General features: G+C 37.2%; 1 protein-coding gene across 5 annotated transcripts; it reads left to right on the forward strand.

The window, feature by feature from the left end:
• The first annotated feature begins 1,354 nt into the window (after positions 1 to 1,354).
• On the forward strand, positions 1,355 to 25,841 carry SLC38A11 (solute carrier family 38 member 11). Of its 5 annotated transcripts, XM_068948761.1 has the most exons (13): positions 1,392 to 1,591; positions 2,552 to 2,690; positions 4,306 to 4,423; positions 4,890 to 4,964; positions 7,325 to 7,459; positions 9,269 to 9,334; positions 11,081 to 11,187; positions 11,737 to 11,816; positions 18,792 to 18,862; positions 19,842 to 20,003; positions 21,677 to 21,789; positions 22,518 to 22,649; positions 24,923 to 25,841. In XM_068948761.1, exons 4-13 carry the CDS (start codon positions 4,904 to 4,906, stop codon positions 25,166 to 25,168), a joined length of 1,173 nt encoding a protein of 390 aa, XP_068804862.1. In that variant the 5' UTR covers positions 1,392 to 1,591; positions 2,552 to 2,690; positions 4,306 to 4,423; positions 4,890 to 4,903; the 3' UTR covers positions 25,169 to 25,841. The 5 variants fall into 5 exon arrangements, with proteins under 5 accessions (XP_068804860.1, XP_068804862.1, XP_068804861.1 ...); XM_068948759.1 differs by lacking the exon at positions 2,552 to 2,690 and having other exon boundaries at positions 1,355 to 1,591; XM_068948763.1 differs by lacking the exon at positions 7,325 to 7,459 and having other exon boundaries at positions 1,447 to 1,591.
• The last annotated feature ends 992 nt before the right edge of the window (positions 25,842 to 26,833 follow it).

Below are 26,833 nucleotides of genomic sequence, written 5' to 3' on the forward strand. Positions count from 1 at the left end.
TTACACAGAACAGGTACTCTTTGTACAGTCCAAGCCAAAAAAAAAAAAGTTGCTACCAAATCTCAGTAATTTCATCTGTACCTTCAGCCTCTATAATTTTCTTTGCTGAGTCATGTCAGCTGACTGGTCACACAAAAACACATGTCAGTTTGAAACTTGTCATGGAGTAGATTAGAGATTTTTTGAAGGAGCTGAAGCTAATGTGCTTAAGCTATTGAACAAAAATGTCATATATGCTCTTTATGTGCACTTAGTTCTCCATATTAGATCATATGCATCACAGATTTCTAAGGACAAAATTGCTGATGAACAGCATATACACTCCTTTAACCACTACAGTTTACCTGGGAAAAATATTAGCAAATAAGAGTGTTCTTCAGACTGTAGAAAGCAAATTAACGTGTTACATTTTCTTCTGCTATGTAGTAACTGTTTTATAGTTGCTTCTCCAATTTTTTTCCTTAGTGATTTATTCTTGCTGAAAATTTTGGGTCTCCATTCTATTGATACAGCCCTGCAGTTATTGGGATAAATTCTGAGTTATCTTTTGACCTTCACATGCCCTGAATCAGTAACTATCTGTAATTATTCTCATTACTGTATACTACTTTTTACATGCTTTTGCTTAAGACTTATGTTTACGTGGTTTGCTCTATGCTGACAAAATATGTTTCTGCTGGAGACAGTCTGGTCTCAGCTCATGAAAACTGAGGTACTTATGGATACTAAACATATATTACACTACTTTTTAATTAGTTTGGCCTTTCTATATTTTCACTGTAACCCTAGCACGGTCTTAATTTAACTTTTCCCCCTTTCACTCACTTTTGTTATAGCAACTCTGACTCCATCCGAGAGGAAAAATGATCAATACAGTAGCGAGGCCTAATAAATAACATCTATACTGAAAAGCAAAAACAGATAAGCAAGCGTAACCCTTGAGCCAGTTTTAGCCACACACCCTACATACAGTTTTCTTCATGCATCCAAATTAAACAAGTATTTTATAAACTCAAGGCCTCATAAGCACAAGATGAAATAGCTTACTTTCCAGCCCATACTTCCAAGTTAGGAACTGACTGAGGAGAGCTTTTGGCTGGCACCTCGCCTTGAGGGGACCCTACGCTGCCTGCCCAGGGCCGCCATGTTGTCACCCCACAGCCCTGGGCCGCCATGTTGTCGCCCCACAGCCCCTAACGCCAGACGAAGCTTTGGTAGCTCCCCAGCACCTGCACTGGGCTGCAGCCGGTCTCTGCACAGAGCCGGTGCCAGGTGCCAGGCAGGGCGTGGGCGAGCAGAGCCCGTAAGCGCCTGCCTTTCTTCATATGGTGGAGCTGACTGTGGGGGTGGCCTCGAGCAGCTGCTACTCGGCCCTGCCCGCCCGCCCGCCCGCCTCAGAGGGGCTGGCGGGGCCGCGAGCCGTTGGCGCTCCCCCCGCCTGAGGCGGCGGCGGCTCCAGAAGGAGCGGGGCAACCGGCCGCCGTGTCTGCTGCCTGCCCTGCCCCTCCCGCTGTCCGGGCTCGGCGGCGCCGGGAGGGAAGCGCCGGCGATGGAGAGCAGCGGGCAGGGGCCGCCGTCCGCTGCCCACCAGGTACCCGGGGGCTAAGATCAGCGACACGGGGGGCGTGGGCTGGGCCCTCGGGAGGCGGAGGGGTGAGGAGGGCGGCTCTCCACGGCCAGGTGAAGCTACCAGGATTCACCTAATTTCACTTCAGTTTCCTCAGCTCGTCTTCGGGGGCTGGGCGGTGACTTCGAGGGGCGCCGGGGCCGGTTTCGCAGTTTCGGCGGCCGCGGCGTTTTGCTCTTGGTGGGTTTAGAGGGACGAGCTGCGCCAAACGCCCGTGGCGGGGTGGGCGCTGCAGCCCGGCTTCCTCGGCCGTGCTGACCAGCCGCTCGTGGGCAGTGGCTTTGTTCCTGTTTTCTTTTTCCTTAACTTAAGAGTGCTCGGATTGCTCCTATGAGTAGCATGAGGTGCTACTTTATGCCATGAAGTGGCATGAGTACCAAAAAAAAAAAAAAAAAAGCAAACTGATGGATCTTATCCTCAAAAGTTAAGGGAACCATGACTGTTTGACTCAAGTAAAAATCAGGCTCTCGTGAATACTAAACTTCAAGCATCCTGTCTCATGGTGGGCCCGCTGCCATCAGCACGATGGCGATGGCCCTCGCTGTCCCGGCCTGCAGCTGCCTCCCCACTGATGCTGGGGAGAGCCAAGTGGCTGTTGGGCCACCAGCGTGGTGCCCTCTCCCTCGACAGCGACATTACGAGAGACAGGCGCATCCTAGTCACTTCTCCTATGACATTCATGATCGTTAGCAGAAGGGCGAGAGAGCTGTAAGGGTCCTTCTCTTAACAGTTCTTCCCCCCTCCCCAGTCAGCAGTCCCCATGTGCTTTCAAGAGCTCTAGTCCTCATGCAGGAGCTATTTCACATATGTTGTTATTCTTGTTGCTTTTTTTTTTTTTTTCGCGAGTTCTAATGGATCTTTTTAAGGTGGGGAAGGGACCAAACTTGAATACAGGGTTTGTGAAAGAGTGTTTGATCTCTGCAGCAAAACGCTATGTTCACTTTCTATTAACAACTGGGAAGAAAGAAAGAATACTAGACTGTTCCAGTCCAATGCAGTTGAAGTAGCAGGAAACGTGAAAATTTGGAGAGAAAATGACAGTGATGCTGCTGCTGCTGCTCAAGTCAGTAATGAAATAAAACATCAGACTCAAATCTGAAATAGGGGCAGCTGAGGTGAATATGTTAGAGACCTGTAAAACTGCATGTGGCATGGAGAGGACAAGTAGGAAATGATGGTTCGTTGTCTCTGAGGAAATAGAAATTGAGGCACAAAGTTAAAATATTTAATGGCAAGTTCAGAACAAGACTCTTCATACAATGTATAATGAAGCTGTGGAACTCACTGTCACAAGACATTGCAGACACTAAAAATACACTTGGCTTCAAAAGGGGCAAATTCAAGGAGAAGCCCATTAAAGAACATAATGCGCCAAGGGCATTTTGGGTTCAGAAAGTCCAGGATTTGCAAACTAATGTAAGCTGTGACAGTATACCATAAATTACTTGCTCACTATTATATTTTTCTTGTTCTTATGCTCTTCTTTAGGCACCTTGCATTGGCCACTTTTGAAAATGGGATACCAAACTATATGGGCCTTTGGTCGGAGCCAGTACTACTATTTTTACATTAGTACTCCTTAAGGATTAAAGGTTCCATATAAGTACTTACTTTTTCTTGGGGCACTCTTATGTTTGTCATCTTATACCACTATCTACAGCCTAAGATTTATCAGTCACTTCAGGTTTCCCCCCCCCGGAGTACTGGGGACAAGCATCTCAGTTGGTCCTGCCAATATATAATTATTATTATATATTTAATAATATATATTAAATAGGCTCCTGCATCCCTGAGATTGGAGATGAAAATAAAACCAGTGTGTTCTGCTTTTGCAGAACACAGGCAGGCATTTTCTTAATTACATGCCTGTTCCTCCTTTGAATCACATAACCTCATTTCAAATGCTGGCCTTCTAATGAATGATATTTAAATATTCTCTGTCAGTAGAGTGATGATCTAAGTAGAGAACCACTACATGCTTATGAAGAGATACTTTTTGAAGATAAGAACTTTAATTTTCCAAACCATTGGCTACAGATCTATGTGTCTTGAAATTTACTTTGAAACCAGACCTTCCCATAGGAACTTTTTGGGGCTAGTTAAAGTTACAATGTCATTAGTATTCATAATAAACCAAACCATTGATTGAGATAGAAAACTGCTTGATAAAACCTTGAATTAGAGCGCCTTCAGGTGTTGGCATGTTCTAATAGTAATTTATTGAAATTGAATTAATTTTCCTGATTCAGGGGCTTATTTTTACTGACCAGTGAGGTTAATCAAAATATTTTCAAAGATACTTGATTCATATTTCTGCCTTTGGAACAAAGCTTCAACTAAAAAGCTCTTTGTTCAACAGCCTGCCTCTAGGTTTATATAAGTTTCTATTCTTCCACTTAGATTCTCTCGGAGAAGAACTTGTTACAGAAGATTATGGGTCAGGCTTATAAGGGAATTAGATGCCTAGCACTCCTTTGATTTCTCACTGAAAAAGTGGGATTTGGATATTAAAATACTTTTACAAATCTGAGTCTATGAAAATATATTGCAAACTTTGATCTCAAATTGACTATATTAAATATGTGTAAAAATTCATGTTCTCCAATAAATATGTGTAAAATCCTCATTCTCACATGTTTTTTCCATTGTATAATGCTATTACTGTCTTCCTGAAATAGATAGAAACAGATGACCAAACAGCCCTGGTCATTAAGCCCAGGAATAAAAGAGGAAACAGTGATTTGGCATCAGCTGGATTTAACATTATCAACTCTATCATAGGATCAGGCATTATAGGTAAGTATACTTCTCTGTATTATAGTTTGATCAACCTTTTTTGTGCATGCATAACTGTCCAGTTTTGAGGCAGAATAAACCATCCTCTTGTTTTATGCTGCTGTTCCTGAAGATTATTATTTGAGGATGCAGAGGTGTCGGGTGAGATCAAAGGTCTCATTGTGGTAAAAAATCCTAGTGGCTCTTTTACCATGTTGACTAGAGACCTGGTTGACCAAGTGCTGAGTGAGCTTTAAGTCTGGGCAACCCTCTGTCCACTAAAAATGATTTTCTGAGGTTATTAAGTATCTGGGAAGCCTTGTGCAGTCTTAGCCCGATCTGGGAGAATGATAGCAGGGCTTTGTGTGTGTGGTTATTTTTGTGGGGGTTTTTGTTTATTTTAATCCGAATATTGCTTTATTTTAGTCATCGCGTACAAGGAGTGTTTGGATAGGTTCTTCTGTAATCTCATATGTTTTATTTACAGGATTGCCATATTCAATGAAGCAAGCTGGCTTTCCATTAGGAGTACTGCTTTTATTTGGGGTTGCCTATATCACAGGTACTATAAAAGCAGCTTCTGTTGTAAAGTGAAAATTAGACATGCACAGATTAACTGTCTTTGAGCTTCCTAATAGCTCAAAGTATACCTATGAATTAATGGAAAATTTTTTACATACCTCACTAATTCTCTGAGCAGATTAGAAGTAGAGAATTGCACTGTGCAACGCATGAAGCTGGTTCTGTGCTCATTTTCTATTTTGGTGAAGCCTAGTTTCCTAGACTAGGTCAAGGTGACATTTGGAAGAATAGCTCTTATTTGTATTTCATAATTGCCTGTTTATAGTCCACTGTTTTTACCCTAAGTAAGGCACTGATCCTTGAGTAGTTTATATTTCACTTGTTTTAAATACATCCCGGAAATAAAACCTTTGGCTGGACTATGATTCAGCGTATTTTATTTAATTGTCATTTAGCAAAGTATCATAAATTTACCTTCAAAAAGAGCCAACTTCTGGAATCACGGGATAGATGAACTATAATGTAAGTAAAACCGTTGACTTCAAAGGAGAGCTTGAGTAAAGTCATTGTGAATGCAAAGTTTTTTTTAAAAAAAAAAAAAAAAAAAAGAACCAAGTCAACCTAAATGGCACAAATTCTGTTGCCTATGTGCTGAGCAGCAGTTGATGACTTTTTTGGCTTATAAATATAGTTTAAGGGTCCATATAGATGGTCAAAATTTGACGAGAACAATGTAGCATAAAGAATGTGGAAAATTCTGCTACAGCAAGTTGCTTATGATATGAGGCATGCTTTCATTATGGCATAGTTCACAAATTAAAGTTCCCTTTAGATAGGAAATATGATTCATGTCCTTTGAATTTCTGTGTTTTTTGAAGACTTTACAGCTGTAGGTGCAGAACATGTGAATTAAACCCAGCATTTTACCATAGTAAAGATAAGACTCCTATAATTTTGCTCGTGCAAAATATATTTACTGTAGTTATAAATTCCTGAATTGAAGTGTTTCAAGTGCAGGATAAAGTAAGTTGCATGAACACTTATTATCCCCAGTCCTCATTGACTAATTAGTGAATAATTGTCATTTAGAAACTTTGGCTGTATTTCATTTTTGGGAATGTTTTTGAATGATATTGGGAACAGTCCTAAATTGCCAAACAGATATACTGCTGGATCATTTAAGTATAAATGTGTTTTCTAAGTTCTGTGGATCTAAGATCCCTTGCTACAAAGTAATTTTTCTTGTACAAAATCATCTCAGCATGCAACTTAATTGATAGTGAATACTTATGTATTTCTGCTTCTCTCTGCTGCTAATTATAGTGAAAGTGAGTATATACTATGCAAGAATTGCATGTGCACAGGGGAATCTCTTTGGATTGGTCGTCTTATTAACATTCAGTAAAAATCTCCTTTGTAATGATTGTGCAATTGAATTATGCACAACTTACAGCCATACTCAGCAGAATTTCAAAAAAAGTCACAGTTTCAGTCATTCCTAGAAGGCAATAAACGCTAATATTCTTAACATAAAGAAGCTGTTGCTATTGCAGCGTAGATTACAGGCTAAATGAAAGCCAGGTGGGTGAGGAATAGACAAGGTCTAGCCACTGTCTGTCAAGATGTATCTGCACTAAGGCAATAAATTCTGTGCTGTAACTAATCCAAGCTGGAGAATCCTGTGGTGCTTAAATAATTACTAAAGCACAACTTGAAATAACAGTAATGTTAAATAGAATTCTTCATGCAAGGTGGTTGTTCAATCAGGGAGCAATTCTACCTGTGACCTCAGTTCTGCCTCAAGGCATATTGCCTCCTGAAGGAAAGTGGCTCAGTTTGAAGGGCGTTCAGTCCCTGAATTTCCTGATAATCCACTTTGTGTATGTTTTCTTTCAAAAAGTACTCAATAAAAATGGTTAAAATACATTTTTATGGCAAATAACAGCGAGGGCACAAAATATTGACCAAACTTTATCTTTCGCAAACTTAACTAAATAGCAAAGTGATCCAGAGCTCTAGCAGCATGACACAGGCAGTCCTCGTGTTCCACTGCACTTCTGTAGTGGCGTGTGCCATTTGTTCAGGAGCCCTCCACGTTAACTGAATTTTCTTTGTTTTTGGTGCTTGTGACAGTTCTTGCTGCCTTTGACCATATTGGAAACCGGTGAAAATAAGCCTGCTTCCAGCTTTCATGAATCAAGACAGCAGAATTTCCCTCTAATGTGAGCCCACAGCTTCTGGCTTTGGTGGATTGAAATCCTTTGTGAGGATACTTCTCTTCCTTGCTCTTCCCAATGCCACGATTTTCCTTTTCCCTTTTTACAGATCTTCTTTTAAAGAGTGAACTAGCTAAGCAGTAATCAACCTACCATCTTTAATAGTAATTTTATATTTTAACAGATTATTCCATTATATTACTGGTCAAAGGAGGGAACCTCTCCGGTACGAGCACCTATCAAGAGCTGGTCAAAAAAACATATGGTCTTATAGGTTATTTAATTCTTTCAACTCTTCAATTTTTATATCCATTTATTGGTAAGATCACATAAAATATGAATATTTAAATTTTATAAATAAATAGGACTTTGGCATATCCTCATCCTTTCAGCAGTTAAGTATGAAGAACGCTGTCAAAAATAGACTGCACAAGTCTCTCTTTAATACATTTTGTTAAAAGTAACTGAGAACTGAAGAATGACTTAAAGATTAATGATAAAAGTAGCTATCAGAAATAGCAAAGAAGAGACTCTGCTAGAATGGGTAACATAGCACACACAAATTTGGTGTGCCTGAAAGAAAAGGAAAATGGGATTTTTTTGAATATATCGAATTAATATTTTTTGAGAATATTTAGACAAGCATTAACATCTCTAAATGACAAGCCACTGATTGAACCTCACCTGACTGATCTATGAGAATGTTCTGTGCTATCGTCATTCTTCAAAAGCATGAATTCAGCCTGATGGCCAGTGAACTGCTAGGCAGCCAAGGCTCCATTGTACAAGGAAGAGTAAATGAATTGGTTTGTTTTGCTTACCAAAATGGAAAACTGAAACAGAAGTTCTCTTTATGTTGGGAGAAAGAATGGAGGGAGAAACACTAGTGAGGAAGAAGAATAATTTATGCTCTTTAGGGAAAGAACAAACTGTTATAATACGGACAGGAATTAATTAGGAAGCTAGAAAAAACAGTATTTTTGAATCTGTCCCCTAAAGAAGTAATGTGATTAAATCAAATCTTAAATGAACATGATGTTTTAATACATGGGACTGCAAGAGGTGGTGACCTGAGATATTAAGAGATTAAGCTCAATGACCCCATAGGTCCTCTCACAGCAAAATTCCTACTTTAGGAATAATTAATGTGATGTCCTTGTAAGTGGCTGAAATTCTTGAGTCAATTTACTGTTACTGCAGGCAATGGTGTTGCATTTTTCCCATTAATTACTGTATAAAGCTGTATCCCTAAAACTGGAGTCGTAGCTTTAAAAATACTGATCCATTACCATGGCTTAATTGGTGCTTTATTGAGGAAGAGTTCTAAAGATCTCAGCCCTTACCGGGGAACTAGTTATGTACATATTTGTGCTTGAGTTTATTTATAGAAATAGTGTTAATGATTTAAATATGCACTGTTGTGAACTTGTGTGTGCCAGTTAAGGTCAGGTATATGTATATATGCTATATGAACGAATAAAAGGTAAAGACTATATATTTTACATACATGTATGTTTGCCTATGTGTATGCACACACATGCATGTTTTTAGTGTAGATAAAATATGGCTATCATGACCACAGTTTTTATTAATGAGAGAAAGGAATGAAAGTCCGTATTTGATATCTTCATCTATATTTCTTTTCACCTCCTTCCTTCTGCTAAGAGATGTCAATAACTTTTCACCTGGCCTAGGAAGTCCTGTGCATATGATTGCAGAATTGATTATTCAACTAACATGAAAACTTGATTTACTGAATAGAAATGAGAAGTTGAAATAAACTGACTAAGAATTTCTGTAAAAAATGAATGAGGTAGTTTTAAAAGACTTCCCACTCCTCCCTCCCTTTTGAAGAAAGTGTATTTGGCAATACACAATAACAGCCTTGTTCATCAGACTGACTTCTTTTTCAGGTTCTACCTGTTTTAAACAAAGCAAAAATAGGAGCACTAAAGAATTCTTGTTTTTTGTTTTAAACCTAAAACTTAAAAGTTGTTGGTGCTAGCCAGAATTTGCACAAGAGGGATAGTGGCATATAATCCTGATGTCTTCAGTACGTACTCATTAAGTGTTTATCGAATACTTCATGTTTGACTTGTACTAACAATGCTTTTTTGTTTTCTTAAAGCTATGATTAGTTACAACATAATAACAGGAGACACTTTAACTAAGGTTTTTCAGAGAATTCCTGGAGGTAAGATGCATTTAAGAATTTGAGAAAGAGAAAAATTTATTAGATAGGAATATAGTGTAAGGACTTAGGGATTGGAATACTGTTAGACTGAAGGCTTATCATTATTTTATTTCTGAATTATTTTTAAATATAATATTTAAATAAAGATACTGTCTTCCACCTTTCTCTATGAATTGGGAGTTCAAGAGGATCTAAAAAAGTTGTTTGTTGTGCGTGGGGAAATCTTCTTGTCAGAGAAGAACTATGAATCCTAGGCCTCGGTTGTCTGTGGATCCTGTGTCAATGAAGAGGCCTCTTGCTTCAGTGAAATGCAAAGCAAATCTAAAGAGTCTTCCTCAGTGGTATGATTACAAGATCATCAATGTGCTTAACTCCACTGGTGTATTTTGTGGATATTTGCTATAGTAATCATTATTTTAAAAGCAGTTCTGGTATTCATCTACTGACTAATTCTGGATGACTTGCAAATATAATACCTTTAATGCTGACTTAAGCATAGCTATGTAGTTAGTTGTGAACTGCATATGTAGCTTTTAGTTCTCTTCTAGATATTCACTGCAAAAACAAAAGTGGCATTTTGAAACTGTAGCTCACGTAGTTAGCAATCCTGTGTTGGGAGCCTTCATTCCCACACAGAGCCGGCTGAGCAATTTGTGTGCATGTTTGTCATCTGCTTTAGTAGAAAGCCAGCTAAGTTCAAACGTTCCTGACTGGTGAATTAAACTAAAAAGAACATCTGCAGTGAAGTGGAAACAAGTATTTTTATGAACTCTTTGACTTCTTTAGGGGGACTGTAATTTACAGCAGGTATGTAAAGCCTGCAAGGCGTGGGTATTCTTAACTGTCACACTGCTCTTCAGTGAGGCTGACAATGACAAGGAATATTTAATATGACTTTTGTAATAGGGGGAGCCTTCAGCATGGCACATCTTCCTACCGTTGCTGGTAGAATGCTTACCTGGAAAGTGGGAGATGAGGCATTACAATTTACTGCAAAAAAGAGGGAACTGAACACAGCTTTTCTATGTCAGTTGCAAATCGCTTTCTAGCCAAAATTATTCAGCAAACTTTTATTCAAATCCATGAATCATAGTAGTCTGACTGAAACTGAGATATATGTTATGTTCAGTTGCTGTTGGCTTAAATACCTGGTTGTAGATAAATTGCACTGACTTCAGGGAATTTTCTGACAGATACTCTCAATACCTACATGTGGTAGTCTTTGTTCTGTTAAGTGGAAGCCAGGTGACCTCAAAAAAGGACGTGCCGAAGAGAAACCCCAAAGTGAACTTATCTTAGGATTCTTCTTTATGAATTTGCTTATTTAGAACAGCACAGTGTGATCTCAACACACACTGCTAAAAACCCTCAGCAGCAAATGGGAGAAAGTAGTAGTACAATGGTTTACTTGCAGGCTACCAACATTGACTCAGTCATGATGAAAGAGATGGTTGATACTAATTTACACGTACAAATGCTAGATTTCCAGAGCCTGAAATAGCGTCCTATCCCATACGTGGTTACGCACTTAGTTTGAGTTTGCAGAATTCTTGTGATTATGCGTGTCTTCCTCAAGCTTAACTAACGCCTAGTTTTTATTTCAGTGTTACTCGGCTTGAATAAAGGAAATAAAACCATAGTCAGTATCAGAGTTTGTGTGTGACTGCCAGCCTTTCAAATGCAGCTAATCTGTTTCTCATGTCAGTTTCTGAGAGAAATAACATACCATTTTCTTTTTTGTTCTAGTTGGACCAAACAATATACTTACTGACCGTCATTTCATAATTCTTTTTACCACCATCATCTTTACCTTACCTATATCTCTGTATCATGACGTAGCAAAACTGGGAAAGGTAAATCATAATAGCAGTGGGGTTTTGATTTTTGTTGGTTCACTTTTCTGTATGCCATTACAACATAAGTGCCAGTCATGACTTAAGCTTCTAGCATTGCATTACATCTGACCAGAATCTGTTATATACTTTGTTAAGTTCAGTCTGTCTTCTGTCCCGAGAAATATCAGAAAGTTTTGGAGAGTCTAGACAAAAAATCGATCTCCAAATAAAAAGCAGTGAGTCATTGTATTTTCCCTTTATTGCTAATAGAAATCACTGGCTGATTGAAGCATTGGATGATAATGGGCCTGATCTTGAAATAATATCACGGTTGATCCCAAATGTTTAAGTGGGAAGTCTCTGTTACAGTTAGAGATACGGTTGCAATAGGCTGGTTATGAAAACAAGAAAATCTAGGACAACCTGCTCATTTATGAATATTTGATGTTTTTGATATTTAGAAACTTGTTTATTAACTATTCCTTTTTAAAGAAAGCAGATTATGCTGCTAAAAATGAGAGAACTGTCAGCAGCTCACAAACTAAACTTGTGTTTTTTTCTTTACAGGTATCTCTTACTTCTCTGATTTTAACGATTGTCATCCTGGTTGTTGTGATGGTGAGGACAGTAACATTCAGTCCACAAGTGTAAGTACTCTTTCACCTGTCACAAAGTGATTTCTAAGTTATATAACCTGTTATGACTCTTATATATAAAAAATAGATATATATGCACATAGTTTTGGAACATGGCCGTTTTCTTTTGGGAGAGAGAGACGTTTGAAGAAACAGGCCTGTACTAATAGCAATACAAAATGAATGACTAAAGCTTACTTGCATGCAACTGAGGGGTGAAAAGGGGTAAAGTCACAAAAAGTCCCCCCCCAAAACTGCCAGTGAGTTGGTAGTTGCAGGTAATGTTCCCTAATTTATAATATGTGAGGTTGCCTAGCAGTTGGGAGTTCTATTTTTGTTCATTATTGCCATCTGGCCTATGTCTATATCCTTCAAATGGGTAGTATTCTAGGAATATTTCATTTTTTTGTGACTATAATCACTCCTTAATAAAAATTGAATACAGATTTTAAAAAGTGAACAGTACAGTAATAAAAACATTATTTGGACATTTGAGGAAAGCAATCAAATAAACATGAAATGGTTTTTCCAGCTTTTTTTAATTGAATTGTAAGAAAGTGTTATGACTCTATCTTTCATTTATGGCTTAAGATGTCTACTTTATCCCTTTTGCTAAAGCAGACTCCTATCAAATGTGAAATTATTTGAATAAAGAAGATAGACTGTCCATTTCTGGTTACACTTTCTATTGATTAGGATAGTTTACATAGTGTTTCCATTGTTTCTCTAAGTAGTAGATTCTTCCACTATGATTGTGTCAGCAGTGTCACATGTAAACTATACACATATCTTATTGCAGTGAATAAGTGGGCTAATTGTATGGCGTTCATGTCTTAATGCTGACAAGATAGTTAAAATAGCAGCCTTTAAGGCTGTGGCACAGAAATGCTCATCATCCATAAAAATGATTTACTCAGAACAATATGAGACTTTCCCTCTCTTTCTTCAGTGGAGCAATATAGTAAGCAATGTGTTTTTCCATAGTGTGTGCCTTAAATGTATATTTGAAAGGGAAATCTCAAAACCTGCTAAAAAAGGAAGCTATATATAATGGCTACTGATGACCTTGTTACCTGTGGTAACATTTCGTCTTAACGGTGGTGGTGCATTGAAAAATATGGGATGTACAACTTTATTTTTTTCTTACAAAATGTAATGTTGATTTTTGAGGGATTCTTGCAGTCTTACTGTTAGATTTTTTTTTTTTTTTGATGCTGTAGACACTTTTCCATTATTCCTTTATACTTCTTGTTTTCAAAAATTCATCTGATAACGTTTTTGGTCTTTTAATGAGACTAAAGAACCTAAGAACTGCAGCTCTCCTTCTCTGTGTAAAGCATACTTTTTGTTCCACCTTCCACGTTATTACTGAACGTATTCAGAAGTGCTGGACTTGGGTCAGATTCCGGTGGAACTCTGTTCAAAAATACTCCCACTCTGATTACTACTCTCTGAGTAGTACTGCTCTCTGAGTAGTAATCAGTTTTTACCCACCTTTTACTCCAGACTTTCAAAATGAAGATTATGCCCCCTTGAGAGATATGACTATTATCTGGGGATGATAAACTTCCCTTTTGCTTAAATGTAGTGCAATTTCTACTGGAAGGTAATATGTGTTATTAGGCCAACAGAGGTTATTCTCCCTCCCAGAAACCTCCAATATGTTGTGCTAGGCCACCAGAAGAATTTTTACTGCTTGTAATGCTTTGATGTTTTGATTTTTTTAAAATATTTTTTTATTTTTTTAAGTTGCTTTGGGAATGGAGAGACTTGTTCAGGGACAGTATGGGAGTGTTGCTTTTTGTGTTAGTTTGCAAGAAAAAAATACTTATTTGTGATGAGGGGTTTTTTTGATTTAATTTATTTCCTTTTTATGATAAATGCAAAACAGAGGTACTTGCTTTTGATCAATATCATCCATGTAATCATTGTTATCTGCAGGTATGTTATATTCTTCAGACAACATCCAGTGCCCTGAATATAGAGCTTATCCTCAATAGTTTTAGATGTTGAATAAAAATAGTTAGATGATCCTTTATTTCCAACTGCTTGTAGCCAGATATCTTTCTAACGTGCTCAAATACAGTGGGTTAAGATTATCTCAAGCTGTAAACGTCTTCCGATATGTTAACACCCTATAAAGTAACTTTGTTGTTCAAAGATGAAATTAACATTCGTTGTTTTAGAAGACAATATTGCATATAGCTTATAAAGATGGGTCTTTTCAACTTGGGTGTTCTTTTTGAAAGAATGCCAAGATGTCAATGTCTGCATAATAAATCTCCAGGAAAAACTTCAAGAGCATCTGTTACACATAAATGGGATGTGAGCATTACTCAACTGGCAGCTGATCAGAGGGATGAAACACCAAGTATTCAGGAAACTAACTTAGAAGTAGAAAGTTGTTTACTGCTAGATTATTTAGAAGCAGGGAAGAATCAAAGGTAAACTTTAATGTACGGTGAAATTTCAAAAATAAAACCAACGCTACCTTGTATTTACAGGATTGTTAGGTAACTCATTAAGCAAAAAGGGGAGTTAAAGCAATTGCAACTTAGTGGGACTATGGCAGATATCACTTTACCTTCTCTTTGTTCTTCAGTAACAAAAATGACTTTGATTAATGTGAAATTCAAGGTTAACCTGAGCATTAATCATTTCTTTTCAGCTATGCTGACTGAAATTATATTCAGTGTCTGTAACTCTTACAGTTTAAATCAAAACAGAAGGATATTCTACCTTTTTTTTTCTCTCAATAGAACTGAACTCAGGTTTTAGAGTTATTTTTTTTGTTTCTGAAATCTCTAAATCATTGAATTAAACTTGAATTAGTCTGCCGTGTATTCATTCATTATCAGTCATCTCAGCACCGGCCAGTTGGAACCTAAACATGACTGTTTTGTCCATTATCTTTAATCCAAAGCTGTCTAAGACTCTTGCAGATTCCAGCATGTAGCTCCCTTCAGTCAGAAGTGTGACTACTTCCTCCTTCATTGAAACAAAAAAGTGAATTTGTAGTCTTTCATATATATGCTAGTTGGGTTGAGGTCAGGGATGTATGCTTCTCTCTACCCTCCTTAAAAGATAATTTTCTTCTGATGTACTCTGTCTCATATTTGGCAGCCTTTCTGCATAAATGGCAGCAGACTTCTGCAGAGCCTAGTTATGGTAAATGCTTGACAGAAAGAAGTAGACTTGCTGTTCTAGACTACCAAAACAATTTCCCTGGGCCTTGCTTATGATTTGGATGTGATGTGCCTTTTACTGCAAGAAGGGGTGTTAACCTTTGCTTGATTCTCTCTTTGTTTTCTTTTTTCTTTTTTTTTTCCCCTATTCTTGTGTAGGTAAACAGTGATCACTTTTTAAACCTAATACCAGGTTTATTATGTCTTGCTGTCTATTAAGTATGCTGAAGACTGAGTAGGGTCACCACTAGGCTTCACCACCTCCCTATAGACAATTTGAATTGTCAGTCTCTCTTGCTGCTGTCTTACTTTCAATTGAGACTTTTTCCTGACTAGGGTCTCCTTTGGAACGTCTTTTTGTCCAATCCTTTATTTTCATTCCAAGAACCACAGTTACATTACCTCTCAACTTTTATTTTGTGTTACAACTTAGTATTATAAATACTACAGCTCTCAATGACTGCAGTTAGCACCGTACTTCTTCCTGTTAACTTCCATTGTTTCCTCTAACTTCTGCTGCTTCTAGAACAGTAAATAACTTTGTTTGTACAGGCATAGCTTGGTTTCCTCATTGAGTGAGGAGCAACAAGCAAAGAAAATTCCTGTTTCTACAGCTAGCCAGTTTCATCATTCACAGATATTCACAGCTACTGATGTTCTTATGTGGGCAGCAGTTGTAGTCTTCCCCTAACTGTTCCTGACAGGAAGGTAGGTAAAACTGGGTCAGAGCAAAGGTCCATCTTGTCAAATCGCATCTTTAACAGGAGCAGCAGAATGGTCAGAGCGCTTATAGAGAGGATTTAAGAAGCAGAACACACACATGCACACATCTGGATGGTTATGTGTATTTGCCTTGAATGTGTATTTGCCTTGATCTAGGTGTGTGATGTGCTTATATCTGGACTGCCATATTTACCAGTAGGTCTTGTCTTGGTGAATTTTTCAAGTCTCTGTAGACCCACTTATATTTTTGGCCTAAAAGTGTATATTGCATGGAATACTGTCATACAAACGTTTTGCTTGAAGCTTCATACCTCATATTTCTGTGAGGTGGCTTTGGTCTTGTGAGACATTTTAAGTAATTGTTCACTGTGCAGGTCTTCCATAACTGACCACTAGCATTTTCTGGCTCAATTTTTTCTTTCCTGATCTGAAGTCTTACCTGATACAAACTCACTTTTGGCTCACCTACACCCTTTTCCAGAAGCTTTGTGTAAGTCCCTATATCCTGCAGACTGGACGCAGGGGAGATTGATTAATGATATGATCAGAACTCTGGGGCTCTTGACTCTTAGTTCTGAGCTCTCAGAAATTTATCATATTTTCACTTTCTGGTTTATGTATTACATCTGTGTGAGATCCCTCTACTGCTAAGGTATGAAAGTGTTTTTCAAAACACATGGAAGAGTATGACTTACTGTGGGAAACAGTAAACTACCTACTGTTGAGTGTGTCATGCATGTATATGTGCATGTATGACACTAATCTGCTGGTAGTGTTCAAATCATGGGTCAGAAGTTCCATTCTACTCGCGGAATGGTGGAGCAAGCAATGCATCTTATGTTGCTGGTTAAGCAGGATTTTCTTTTGAATTTTTTCCCAAATACTTCTACTCTGAATTTTATGGTAGTCAACCACAAGGCAAAGCTGTATTTCAATCTGATGTGTAAGCCAACACTCTGCAAGGAGAAAACTAGCGTGTTTTGGTGTTTTGTTTTGTTTTTTTTTTTAACTGATTATTTGGCCGCTTTATTCAGAGCGTTTCAACTGAAATTCACATGCTTTCTATGTTTCTTTTTTAAAAAAAAATCCCTATTTGCAGGAGTTTACTATATAGGATATATCAAGTGCAAAGGGTGTAACATTTCACAGAAAATAAATGTTTGGACTTAAAATAGTTTATGGCTTTTAGATCAAAATGCATTTCCAAAAAATACATTTTTATTTCTACAGATTTAAAAATATTTCAGTACTAATTATGAACAGAAAAGAGGCCAGGAGACTTTCACAAATCTGTCATCAAAGGAAGATTTAAGTTTCCTTTCTATATGCTTGATATCAAAGCTGACCTCCAGTGGTTATAGAACTGAAGTGTTGTAATGTTACTTTTATAGAATCTTGCTTTATTTTGTAATATTACTGATTTTCATGTTTATCTGATGTGTTTGTTTTCTGAAAAACAATACATATACAAAGTTCTGAATATGAATTGTCCAGTCATCTCTATTGATTTGAAATCAGTTCCTTATATGGAGTAGCCTCTTAACTTGATGCCACTACCATAGCTATGGCTGGTCAGAAGTCCTATTTCACAGGATAAATGCCTGATGGCTCTATTTCATCCATATTGTTCATTGTATCTGCCTGCTGAGTCTGAAAATGTTTTAGGAGGGCCACATTCATCTACTCAAGACAGTAAATTGTAGGTTAACAGTAGTCAAGACAATATGCTACTTTTGAAAACAAAAAACTAAGTTTGATTTTGATGCTTGGGTCCAGTTCACCTCAAAGTTAACCTTAGCAGCATAGCCTAAGAGCACAGAAGATGCTCTGTCTGTATCAGAGCTGAATGTACATTGGATAACATAAATTCTGTTTCAGGTTCTCAAGAAATAGTAAGATATGAGTTCTGAAAAGGAGCAAACAACAGTAGTACTCCTAATAGGATTAACAAATTTGGCAACAGTAAAACCTAACATACTGTATGCCAGTGGAGCGAGCAGGAAAAAAGAGCTGGTTATCGTCAAACGGGGGAGAGACAAAGCTGCTGTTATCTTCGCAGAACTGGCCTGATTGCCACCGCTTTGTGGGGCAGTAAGAAAATCATAGCTAAGGCCTTAGGTGGCAGGAGCTTTCCCTCTAAATGAAAACTGAGGAATCAAAATTAGCAGCAGCCAACCTTGTGAGCACAAGCTACTCTGCTAATGCTTTGTCTGTGCTTTAACATTAAAAAAAAATAAAATGTTTAACCGGCTTGTGAACTTCATCTGATGTTTTAGAAAATTGCAAGTCAGGAAAAGCGTTTCCTGTCCTTCCTCTTTCCTGCGTTTTGTTTCTGTAGTCAGAGATGTCCATGCAGAAAATGGATTGTAACTAAGATTGACTGTTTTCTGTAGTCCTTTTTCGAGAATTACAATTACCCTCAATCCAAATTAGTGGGTGATCTATCTTAGAAGAGCAGATATGGAGGATGTTATATTCTTTCTTGCCTGGTTATAAAATCAAATGCAAGAAAGTATATGGAGAATTTTATCACTCTTGGGAGCTGATAGGATCCCCTCACTGTGAGGAATGTCCTCTTAAGTGTGGCTGTTACATTGGACAGAAGGCTTGATCAGGTATAAATCAAGACAAACTTTCTCATTTGATTTATGGCCAAGGAAGAAAGTGTCTCCAGGCTCTGTAGATTACCTGTGCAGATTCAAAGGAAGAAACTGTCTCTAAATAGTGAGAAGAGATTTTGAGTTGACATAACTTCAGCCAGGATCACTAGCAGCTTTTACCCTCCCATCTGTGGTTTCTTGAGACGTGGAGATTTTAAGAGATGTTTTATTTACAGAACTGATCACTGAAACAGGCTAACATTTTTGACCCTACAAACTTGTCCCTGAAATACCTTCCCTGAGACAAGGGAGGTGAAAAGGGCATCTAACAGTGTTCAGCTTTCTTTAATGAATACTGTGGCCTACCCTGGAGAGTTTTGAGGCTCTAACTAGCAGTTTTGTATTACAGCACAGTATTTTACATTATTTTAATAACTAATAGTTGAAAAGAATAATCTATTAAAACAAATCTGTTTTAGACCCAAATCAGAAAATGCTTGGATATTTGCAAAATCAAATGCAGTACAAGCCATTGGGGTGATGTCATTTGGTAAGTCAGTTCCTCGTATTTTCAGTCTTTAGCTTGACTGTTCTTAAAAAAGAAGTTTAATATTTTTGGATCTAGAAATAGTGTATTAATTTTTTTGATCTTCATGTTAAGTTAGTTTAGAAAAAAATAAAGTTGACTGAGTCATCCTTAGGTGAGTCTAATTGTTATGATTTAAATCTGTGTTCCCATCCACTCTCCATCCTGTTGCAGAGGCTATTGCCTCTGTAGTAGAAACAGCAGTCTGGGACATGTGAATAGCTCAGCTGTCCAGTTCATAATTCATATATTGAAATATCTGAGCCAATAGTTTTAGTATGATTCATAAACTGGTGTGGTTATGACGATTCTGCTTTCTCTTGGATAACCTTTAACAGAAAGGGCTTATGCTGGAGCATGCAGCTTTGCTAGAGAGCACCTGTCACTTCCCACAGTGAACCTTTCGGATGAGTCTCAACTCGCATACGTTATCCTCATTCTAAAATCTGTTACCACCTGGTTATCTGGTACACTACTTCTTGTTAATGCTGTGGCAATCTGAGGCCTCCCTCTGCTTGCTGCTACCTAAAATGCAAATCATAGAAAGTCCAAAGTAGCAAATAGCTCTGTGGGAGTTCAAAAGTTCTGCTGGATTCTTGTGCTGAAGAGGCAAATGGGAGGAGGAAGTGAACTTGGAATGGAGGTGTGGATAGGGGGTGCTGGGAAGAAACAATGTGGCGTATTAGAATAATGTAATCAGAATCACACCAGAAGGAACAGAAAAGATCAACCTACACTGAATCAAACAAGTAAATAAAAGTTCAAGCCTTTGAAGTTCAAGTCTTTGCTACTCACTGCAGGATTAATGTTTTTATGTAACAATGAGAGGATTCAAACTATGCTCTCTCTCTCCTGCCTTGGAATATACACTCCACTATTTTTCTTTTTTTCTATACATATGCATAAATTCATGTATTTGCTTTAATTGTGATGTGTGTTTCAGCATTCATTTGCCACCATAACAGCTTTTTAATCTATGGCTCTCTGGAAGAACCTACGTTAAAGAACTGGTCTCGAATCACACATCTGTCTGTCTCGCTCGCTGTTGTTATCAGTGTAGTGTTTGCTGCATGTGGCTACATGACTTTTGCAGAATACACAGAAGGTGAGCTGCTCAATACACTTATTTTGATGTTCATTGTAATCCTTATGTTTTCACCTCTCTAATCTGAATTCTGTTGCTAATATATTATTAGGTGCAGAAGTACCAAAGCCATATGATGTTTGGAAAGAAATAGCTAGTAGAAAATTTCCTTGTAGGTATCCGACAACCAAAACAAGGGTACAAAGTTAGCTGTATGCTACGAGGTGACAGACTCCCAAGTGTAAGCCTCACTGGTGAAAGTTCCTATCAGATGTTTCCATAATCCAAAGACTTCTGAGGACTAAACATCCATAATCTATCCACATGGTTTTCCAACAGAGCAGGAAGAACAAACTGCCTATGTTTTCCTGTGAGGTGCCTGACATTTATTGCTGTATGTTTTCGTATATCGTTTCCTGGCTGTGTTAATATAGCATCCTAGCTTATACCACAGATGTTCTGCTGTAATTAGTGCTACTGTCACCTCTGTGTGTGTTTTTATTAGTGTATTAATACAATGTATATTATGCTAATACACATTGAGGCAAAGAATGCTTATACGGACCTTCCTCTATTTAATAATGCTGTTTCAAGTTGTAGGAGGAGGTTTCTTAGCTTTGTCCTCTTGCGATGAACAGCAGAATTTAGCTGAGAACAGAGGCGTGGGGGGGGACGCGGGGGGGGAGGCTAGTTGGTCTTTCCTCTTTTTCCCTCCTGTCTCCTGTGCTGTTTATGCAGGAGAATAATTTACTCTCAGATGCAATTTTCTAGCCAGTCTAAGTGCAAACTGACTGAGACATTTCAAGTGTAGAAAGCTCTTGACTGCTACTCCTTGGCATATGACTATATTGTAAATGGATTCCATTTTATCTTCTAGCTCTCCTGTCAAAACCTTGTGTCTGTTTTCTCTAGAGTACACCTGACTGCTTCTTTAGTGCCATGGTGATCCTGGAAGTAATGAATCATAAAGATAGTATAGTAAAAATGAGAGGTAGAAAAGAACCGTTTTACAGTTTCTTTTGTGTGTCAGGGATCATCATTCCAGGCTCTTTGGTGTAACCACTAAGCAAGGTGATTATTTGAATTCTCTAGCCAGGCTTTTGTTAGCAGACACAAAGACTTGCTAGTTAATAATCCATTGGTTTACAATGGGCTTTCAAAGTCAGAATATTTGAAATTCTTCAATACAGCTTATCAACTGTGATTAGATATCATAAGGAAAATGCAGTTCTCCAGAGGTATCGTGTTGGATCTCCTTGTGTAATTATCCTTATCCTAAGAATAACTTTTATAAAGGAAATGTTTTTCTTATGTACAACTTTGTTTAAATCAGCAACAGATTAAAAAAAAAAAAACCAGCATCTCATACAAAATCACTGCAAAGAACTGCCATGGAGAAGATAACACATGACAAATGCTACAGTGTGTGTGTGTATGTATATATATATACTTTTTTTTTTTTTTTTTTTTAAGATAAATGCTAATTCAAATCAAAATACTGCTACTGTCAGGTCAGGATAAAAGTTCCTTCTGGATGTAATTTGTCACTAACTATAGTTTCTTGATATGTATAATGAAAGTAGGTCAGAAAGTCTTAAATGTCAGTAGAAAGTTGCTCCAGTAACTTACATTTCAATTTGAAAATATGGAAATATCATGAGGTTGAAAATAATTGATGTTTTGCTATGCTTCAGGAGATATATTTGAAAACTACTGTAGAGATGACAACCTTGCTACATTTGGAAGGTTTTGTTATGGAGTTACTGTAATTCTGACCTTCCCCCTTGAATGTTTTGTGACCAGAGAGGTAAGAATTTATCCTCTTCCTGTAACAATGTTGCTATATTAATATATATTCACTGTGCTATTTATATATAATAATACGTATTGTAACTGTAGTTGATGGGTGATATGTAAGAAATATAAACACATCTTATCGTGTTGTGTGCAGTGAATATGAAGTATTAGGTGCACCACTTAGATTCTGGCAGTATAATGCTGTATTATATTTACTATAATATCCAGTATTAGACTAATAATTAATGATCAGTATCAGGACTGCCTAAAATTCAGTTTAGTATAACTACTATTGTGGTCATTGTGTTGCGAATAGCTGAGTTTATAGTAGATATCTAGTAGATTTATAGTAGATAGTAGATACAGTATTTATAATTGACACTTATCATGCTTACTAGTTTTGCTTATGGAAGGGAGTCTGTCCATCTAGGAAATACTTCTTTTCAATAAATATCTCCCTGCTATAGATATAAACAACTTGCAATAGTTGAGAAGGAAATAGTTGTACCATGAAATTATGATTTTTAGTAATACTTTTACTAAAGTATTTTACTAAGTATACTAAGTATTTTACTAAGTATAATCTTTTACTAAGATTTTCTTGAAGCAAGGTGCGTAAAGTTGAGTCAGTATGCTTTCACCAATTCTTTTCATTTCCTAAAGTTAGAAGATGTGCAACAAGCTGTTTGTTAAAAATAAAGAGCAAAAGTGAAGCTTTAAACTGTGATTCCGTTTCAGGTGCTTGCCAATGTGTTTTTCCATGGGAACCTTTCAACAGTTTTACACATTATTGTGACAGTAATTATTGTTGCTGTGGCAACTGCTATATCCTTAGTGTACGACTGCCTTGGACTAGTTCTAGAGCTGAATGTAAGTGAACTTGAATACTCCTTGTATTTAATAAATCACTTTTTAATAAAGCAAATTCTGAAAAATCCACAGCTCTGCTAAAAATCTGTTTAAGTACAAATATGGTATTTGGTTAGAAATGTGAGAGAAGAATTCACTGCTTTAAGGTAATTAAAGGAGAAAGGAAGTTCAGGAAGGCAAGTTCACTTGGAGGGATTTCATAACAATTTTGGAGGTACAGCAAGTAGCTGAGACTGTTGAATGTTTTTAAACTGCAGTGATGATCTTTAAAATATTCATGCTATTGGTACTGCAGGGTTGATTCCAATGTCTTTTTTTTCTAGCCCCTTTTTCTGATAAAGTAGGCAAATTACTGAGTTTTGTTCTCTGTTAAGCCCAAACAGGGAAACATTTCAGTTCCTATCTCTGTGGGTTCATTACTACTGGTTCTGTGGGAGGTTCTTGTTCACTTTTTTTTGTTGGTTGTTTTTTTTCCTCTCTTTTAGCACAAGGCAATCATTAGGATTTGATAATCTCATAATCCTAAGTATATGACCTTAGGAGAGAACTATTTCACATGCCAGTAAACCTTCCTGTGTCTGACACTGCCTCAGAACAGAGATGGAGTTTACCGTGCAGGCCGCACAAGGTGCTTCTTAACTTTAACACCTTTATATAACTTGTAAAGGCAAAACTTGTTTGTGCTGATTGGAACTGCAGTTTAGTCTACTGAAGTTCTAGACCATCAGTTAACAAAATGGACTTACCAGATGGGGTCAGTCTTATGTGGGCACAAAATGTACATTTAATCAAAAGAAGTCTTCAAAAATGGGTACAAAAATTCCATTCTACTTTTATGACAAGGGTTGTTTGTCTCAGCTGTTTACCTTCAATTTCAGGTCAGCTATTTTTGATACTATAAAGTAGGTGTGGGGATCTCATACTTCAGGATGTAAAAGTTGGAAAGTGGAGAAAACTTTTTAAGGACAGCCTTTGCTTTTTTTCATAGAAATATTTTAAAATTGACAATACAGCTGTGTATTTCTTGGATATAATCCTTTGACCAACAAAGATTGTTCAGAGTCTTGTTTGCCCCCGTGGAGGTAAAAAGAGGAGGCAGAGTGTTTACATAATAAAGGTAAAAAGATCTGCTTTCTCAGCAGGCTCCGTGCCCAACAAAAGGGCTATCTTTTGGTTCTTCACCCAAAAGGGCACATACTGCTGCTTCTCTGACTCTGCTTACTACTTCCATACTTTCTGGTTTTAAAAGAAAGCACAAGCCATTGTGTTTATTCTGTGGTAACTTGCCAGGGAAACTTGCGGGGTTGTACCAGAGTCGTGGGTCTGCAGAGCTACCTGTACTAATCTTTTACTTAGATGCTGGTTTGCACTGCCTCATGTAATTTGAGTCTCTCTGTCTGTCTCTCTCTGTCTCTCTTTTTTTCTTTTATGAAAAAGATGCTTGTTATGTTCATTTATTTAATGTCTGTACTGATCACTGTTAATAGCTTCTACCATAAAAGTATACATCAGATTCTACATGCATAAAGATATTCAGGAGGTCAGATTATTACCTCACCGTAATTGAATTAAAACAAAGCAGGATATTTGAGATTTCTGTGTAAAAATGCCCTTTTTGATGTATAACTTTTATTTTAAGATGTAGTAGTTTTACTGTAAAAAGCAATTACACATGTGCTCACATCTGTCCCTGTTGAAGAGAGCACTTAAATGGAAGCTGAATTTTTTTAATAAGAGGGATTTGCACTCTGTCAAAGGGAGCTTTACCTTCCTAGGGAAGTTATCCTGAATCAGGTCATAAATGCAGGAGTGTTGTTGGTCAGAATTCTTTGAACTGCTACGTGATGTTTCTACTCTTTTTTTGTGAATACTAAAAGTAATATGTAAGATCATTCCATGTAGGAGTCCAGATATATTTCACACGGTTTACAGAATTCTAGAATTATTACATTTTGACTTGACTTTACTGTACTTTTGGAGCTGAGAAACTTAAAGAAACCTTATCTAATAGTATTTGCAACATAAAATACCGTTCTGTATCAGCAAACACCAGTATGTAAATAAGCCTGAATTATTTCAAATATTTTTACAAGTATTTTTGAAAATTGTGACTTGAAAAAGAAAATTTTCTATCTAGCAACACTGGAAAAAGGTTTCCATTCTCCAGCTTTATTCTTGCTTCAATCTAGTCATTAAAAATCATGTAGGTTATTGTTCTTCACATCTCAATAAACTTTCTTACAAGGTTCTTGTTATTTTTTTCCCACGCACAGGGAGTCCTCAGTGCCACCCCGCTTGTTTTTATCATCCCAACAGCATGTTATCTAAGGCTGTCCAAAGACCGATGGAACCATTCAGATAACATCGTATCCTGCCTGATTCTTGCTGTTGGTGTACTAGTGATGACGGTTGGGTTTGTTTTGACTATGCTGCATCCCCAGGAATGTAGCCATGGAAAAGAAATGTTCTACTGCTTCCCTAGTAATGTTTCTTTTCACAATAGTACGCTTCCACCCTAGTAAATACAAAAATCACCAGGCTGTAGATCAGGTACATCTCCCAGCAAGCGATATGCTAATTTAAATAAGATTGGAATAATAAAGAGCTTTTGGGTTTTCATATGGGCTGAGATTTTTTTTCACTGTATAATTGAATTTATACATTTGGTTTTAGGCTGCAGTCCTTTTCCAGATAAGATGCAAGTTTTAACTTTTGAAATTGAAATGCTCTGAAATGCATTTCAGTAGGCATTACTTTAATAGCTTGCACACCTATTAAAAGGCAGCATTTTTTTAAGTTAATGAGTGAGCAACACTGCTTAAGCCATAAATGCTGTGTTTAAGAATATAAACCTGTTCTATGATTGATGTCACTTATTTATTAACTTTATAATCTTTTAATGTGTATTTATTAGCATACTGTAGTATATATTTTTTTAGAGTCCTGAAACAGAGACCCAGCCACATTCTGTTTTTAAAATTGTGCTTTGAAATTGGAAGACCCCTATTAATTCTGTGCTTGATTTAGAGGTAATTGTCCTTAAGTGCTGAAAGTATCCTGTGTGCTGGGTCTTAAGGGCAATTTTTTATCCTTTCTGAACTGTAACTGATACAATTGAACTATACCAATTACAATTTGTGGTCTTGTAACTGAGGGTTTTTTAATTAATAAAACCACACAGGTGAATTTTAAGTTTCAAGTAAACATTCTTTGCAAACATTGCAAGTCTGACAGAGGAGAAAGTGCGTAATGGCTTATTTCTTACACTTATAACCCATTATTTATTACTTCTGAAACTGAATCGAAATGTTGAAACAGATCTTGTGTAGTCTGAGCAAATTCTATTTAAAAAAAAACATTATTAACTTAGTTATCATTCTAGTCCTATGATTTTTTTTCAGTATTTTGTCATTTATTTCGGATTTGGTCATGGTTTGTTGGTTTGTTACATTTTGGTGATTTCTGCTATTTTCCAAAATGCAACCAACATTAAGGATTTATCTGTAGGCCTATAGAATATGAGTAATTTATTGCTGGTAAATGATCGGAAGGATGCACCATGTCCTCTGTCATTGCTGATATTTGAAAGTGTTTTGTTTTTGAATCAACTTGTGTACTTTGAGTTTTTGCAGTATCTTGAGATCTTTGATTCCGTTTGCCAGCTGTTCCTTGACAACTGGGTATGCTGCTAAATAAGAGGGTGAATTTTTTTGTCTTCTCTTCATCCTGCATGACAAAGCTATTTCAGTCAAGACTTTCATGTAGACCAATTGTGAAGCAGGTGTCAGGAGGAGGTGATGGTGTCCATAGGACTAATAAGTAAAAGTATATATGATATACTTCAAAAAAAAAAAAAAAAGTGCTTTCATAATGAGAAATGTTTTTAAATATTGTTGATTTGGGGGGGAACTGTTTGAGAGACTTGGATGTGTTAGTCTGTTCTGTTTTCACTATGTAGTTATTTTGAATGCACTGTTTCATCTGCTGGCTAGGCAACTGGTACTATTGACAGAGCGTTTTTCAGCTGTTCAACGATATAGCTGATCTGTCTTGTATGTTATGTATTCACTGAATGGACTCCCATTCTTCCACGCCAAATGGAATTAGACTTGGCTAATATTTCCTTATGACAGCTGATAAAGATCATTTCAGATGAATTAGGAAGGATTTGATAGCTTTTCTGT

The sequence above is a fragment of the Struthio camelus genome, chromosome 6 (assembly GCF_040807025.1).
Source record: "Struthio camelus isolate bStrCam1 chromosome 6, bStrCam1.hap1, whole genome shotgun sequence".
Lineage (NCBI taxonomy): Eukaryota > Metazoa > Chordata > Aves > Struthioniformes > Struthionidae > Struthio > Struthio camelus.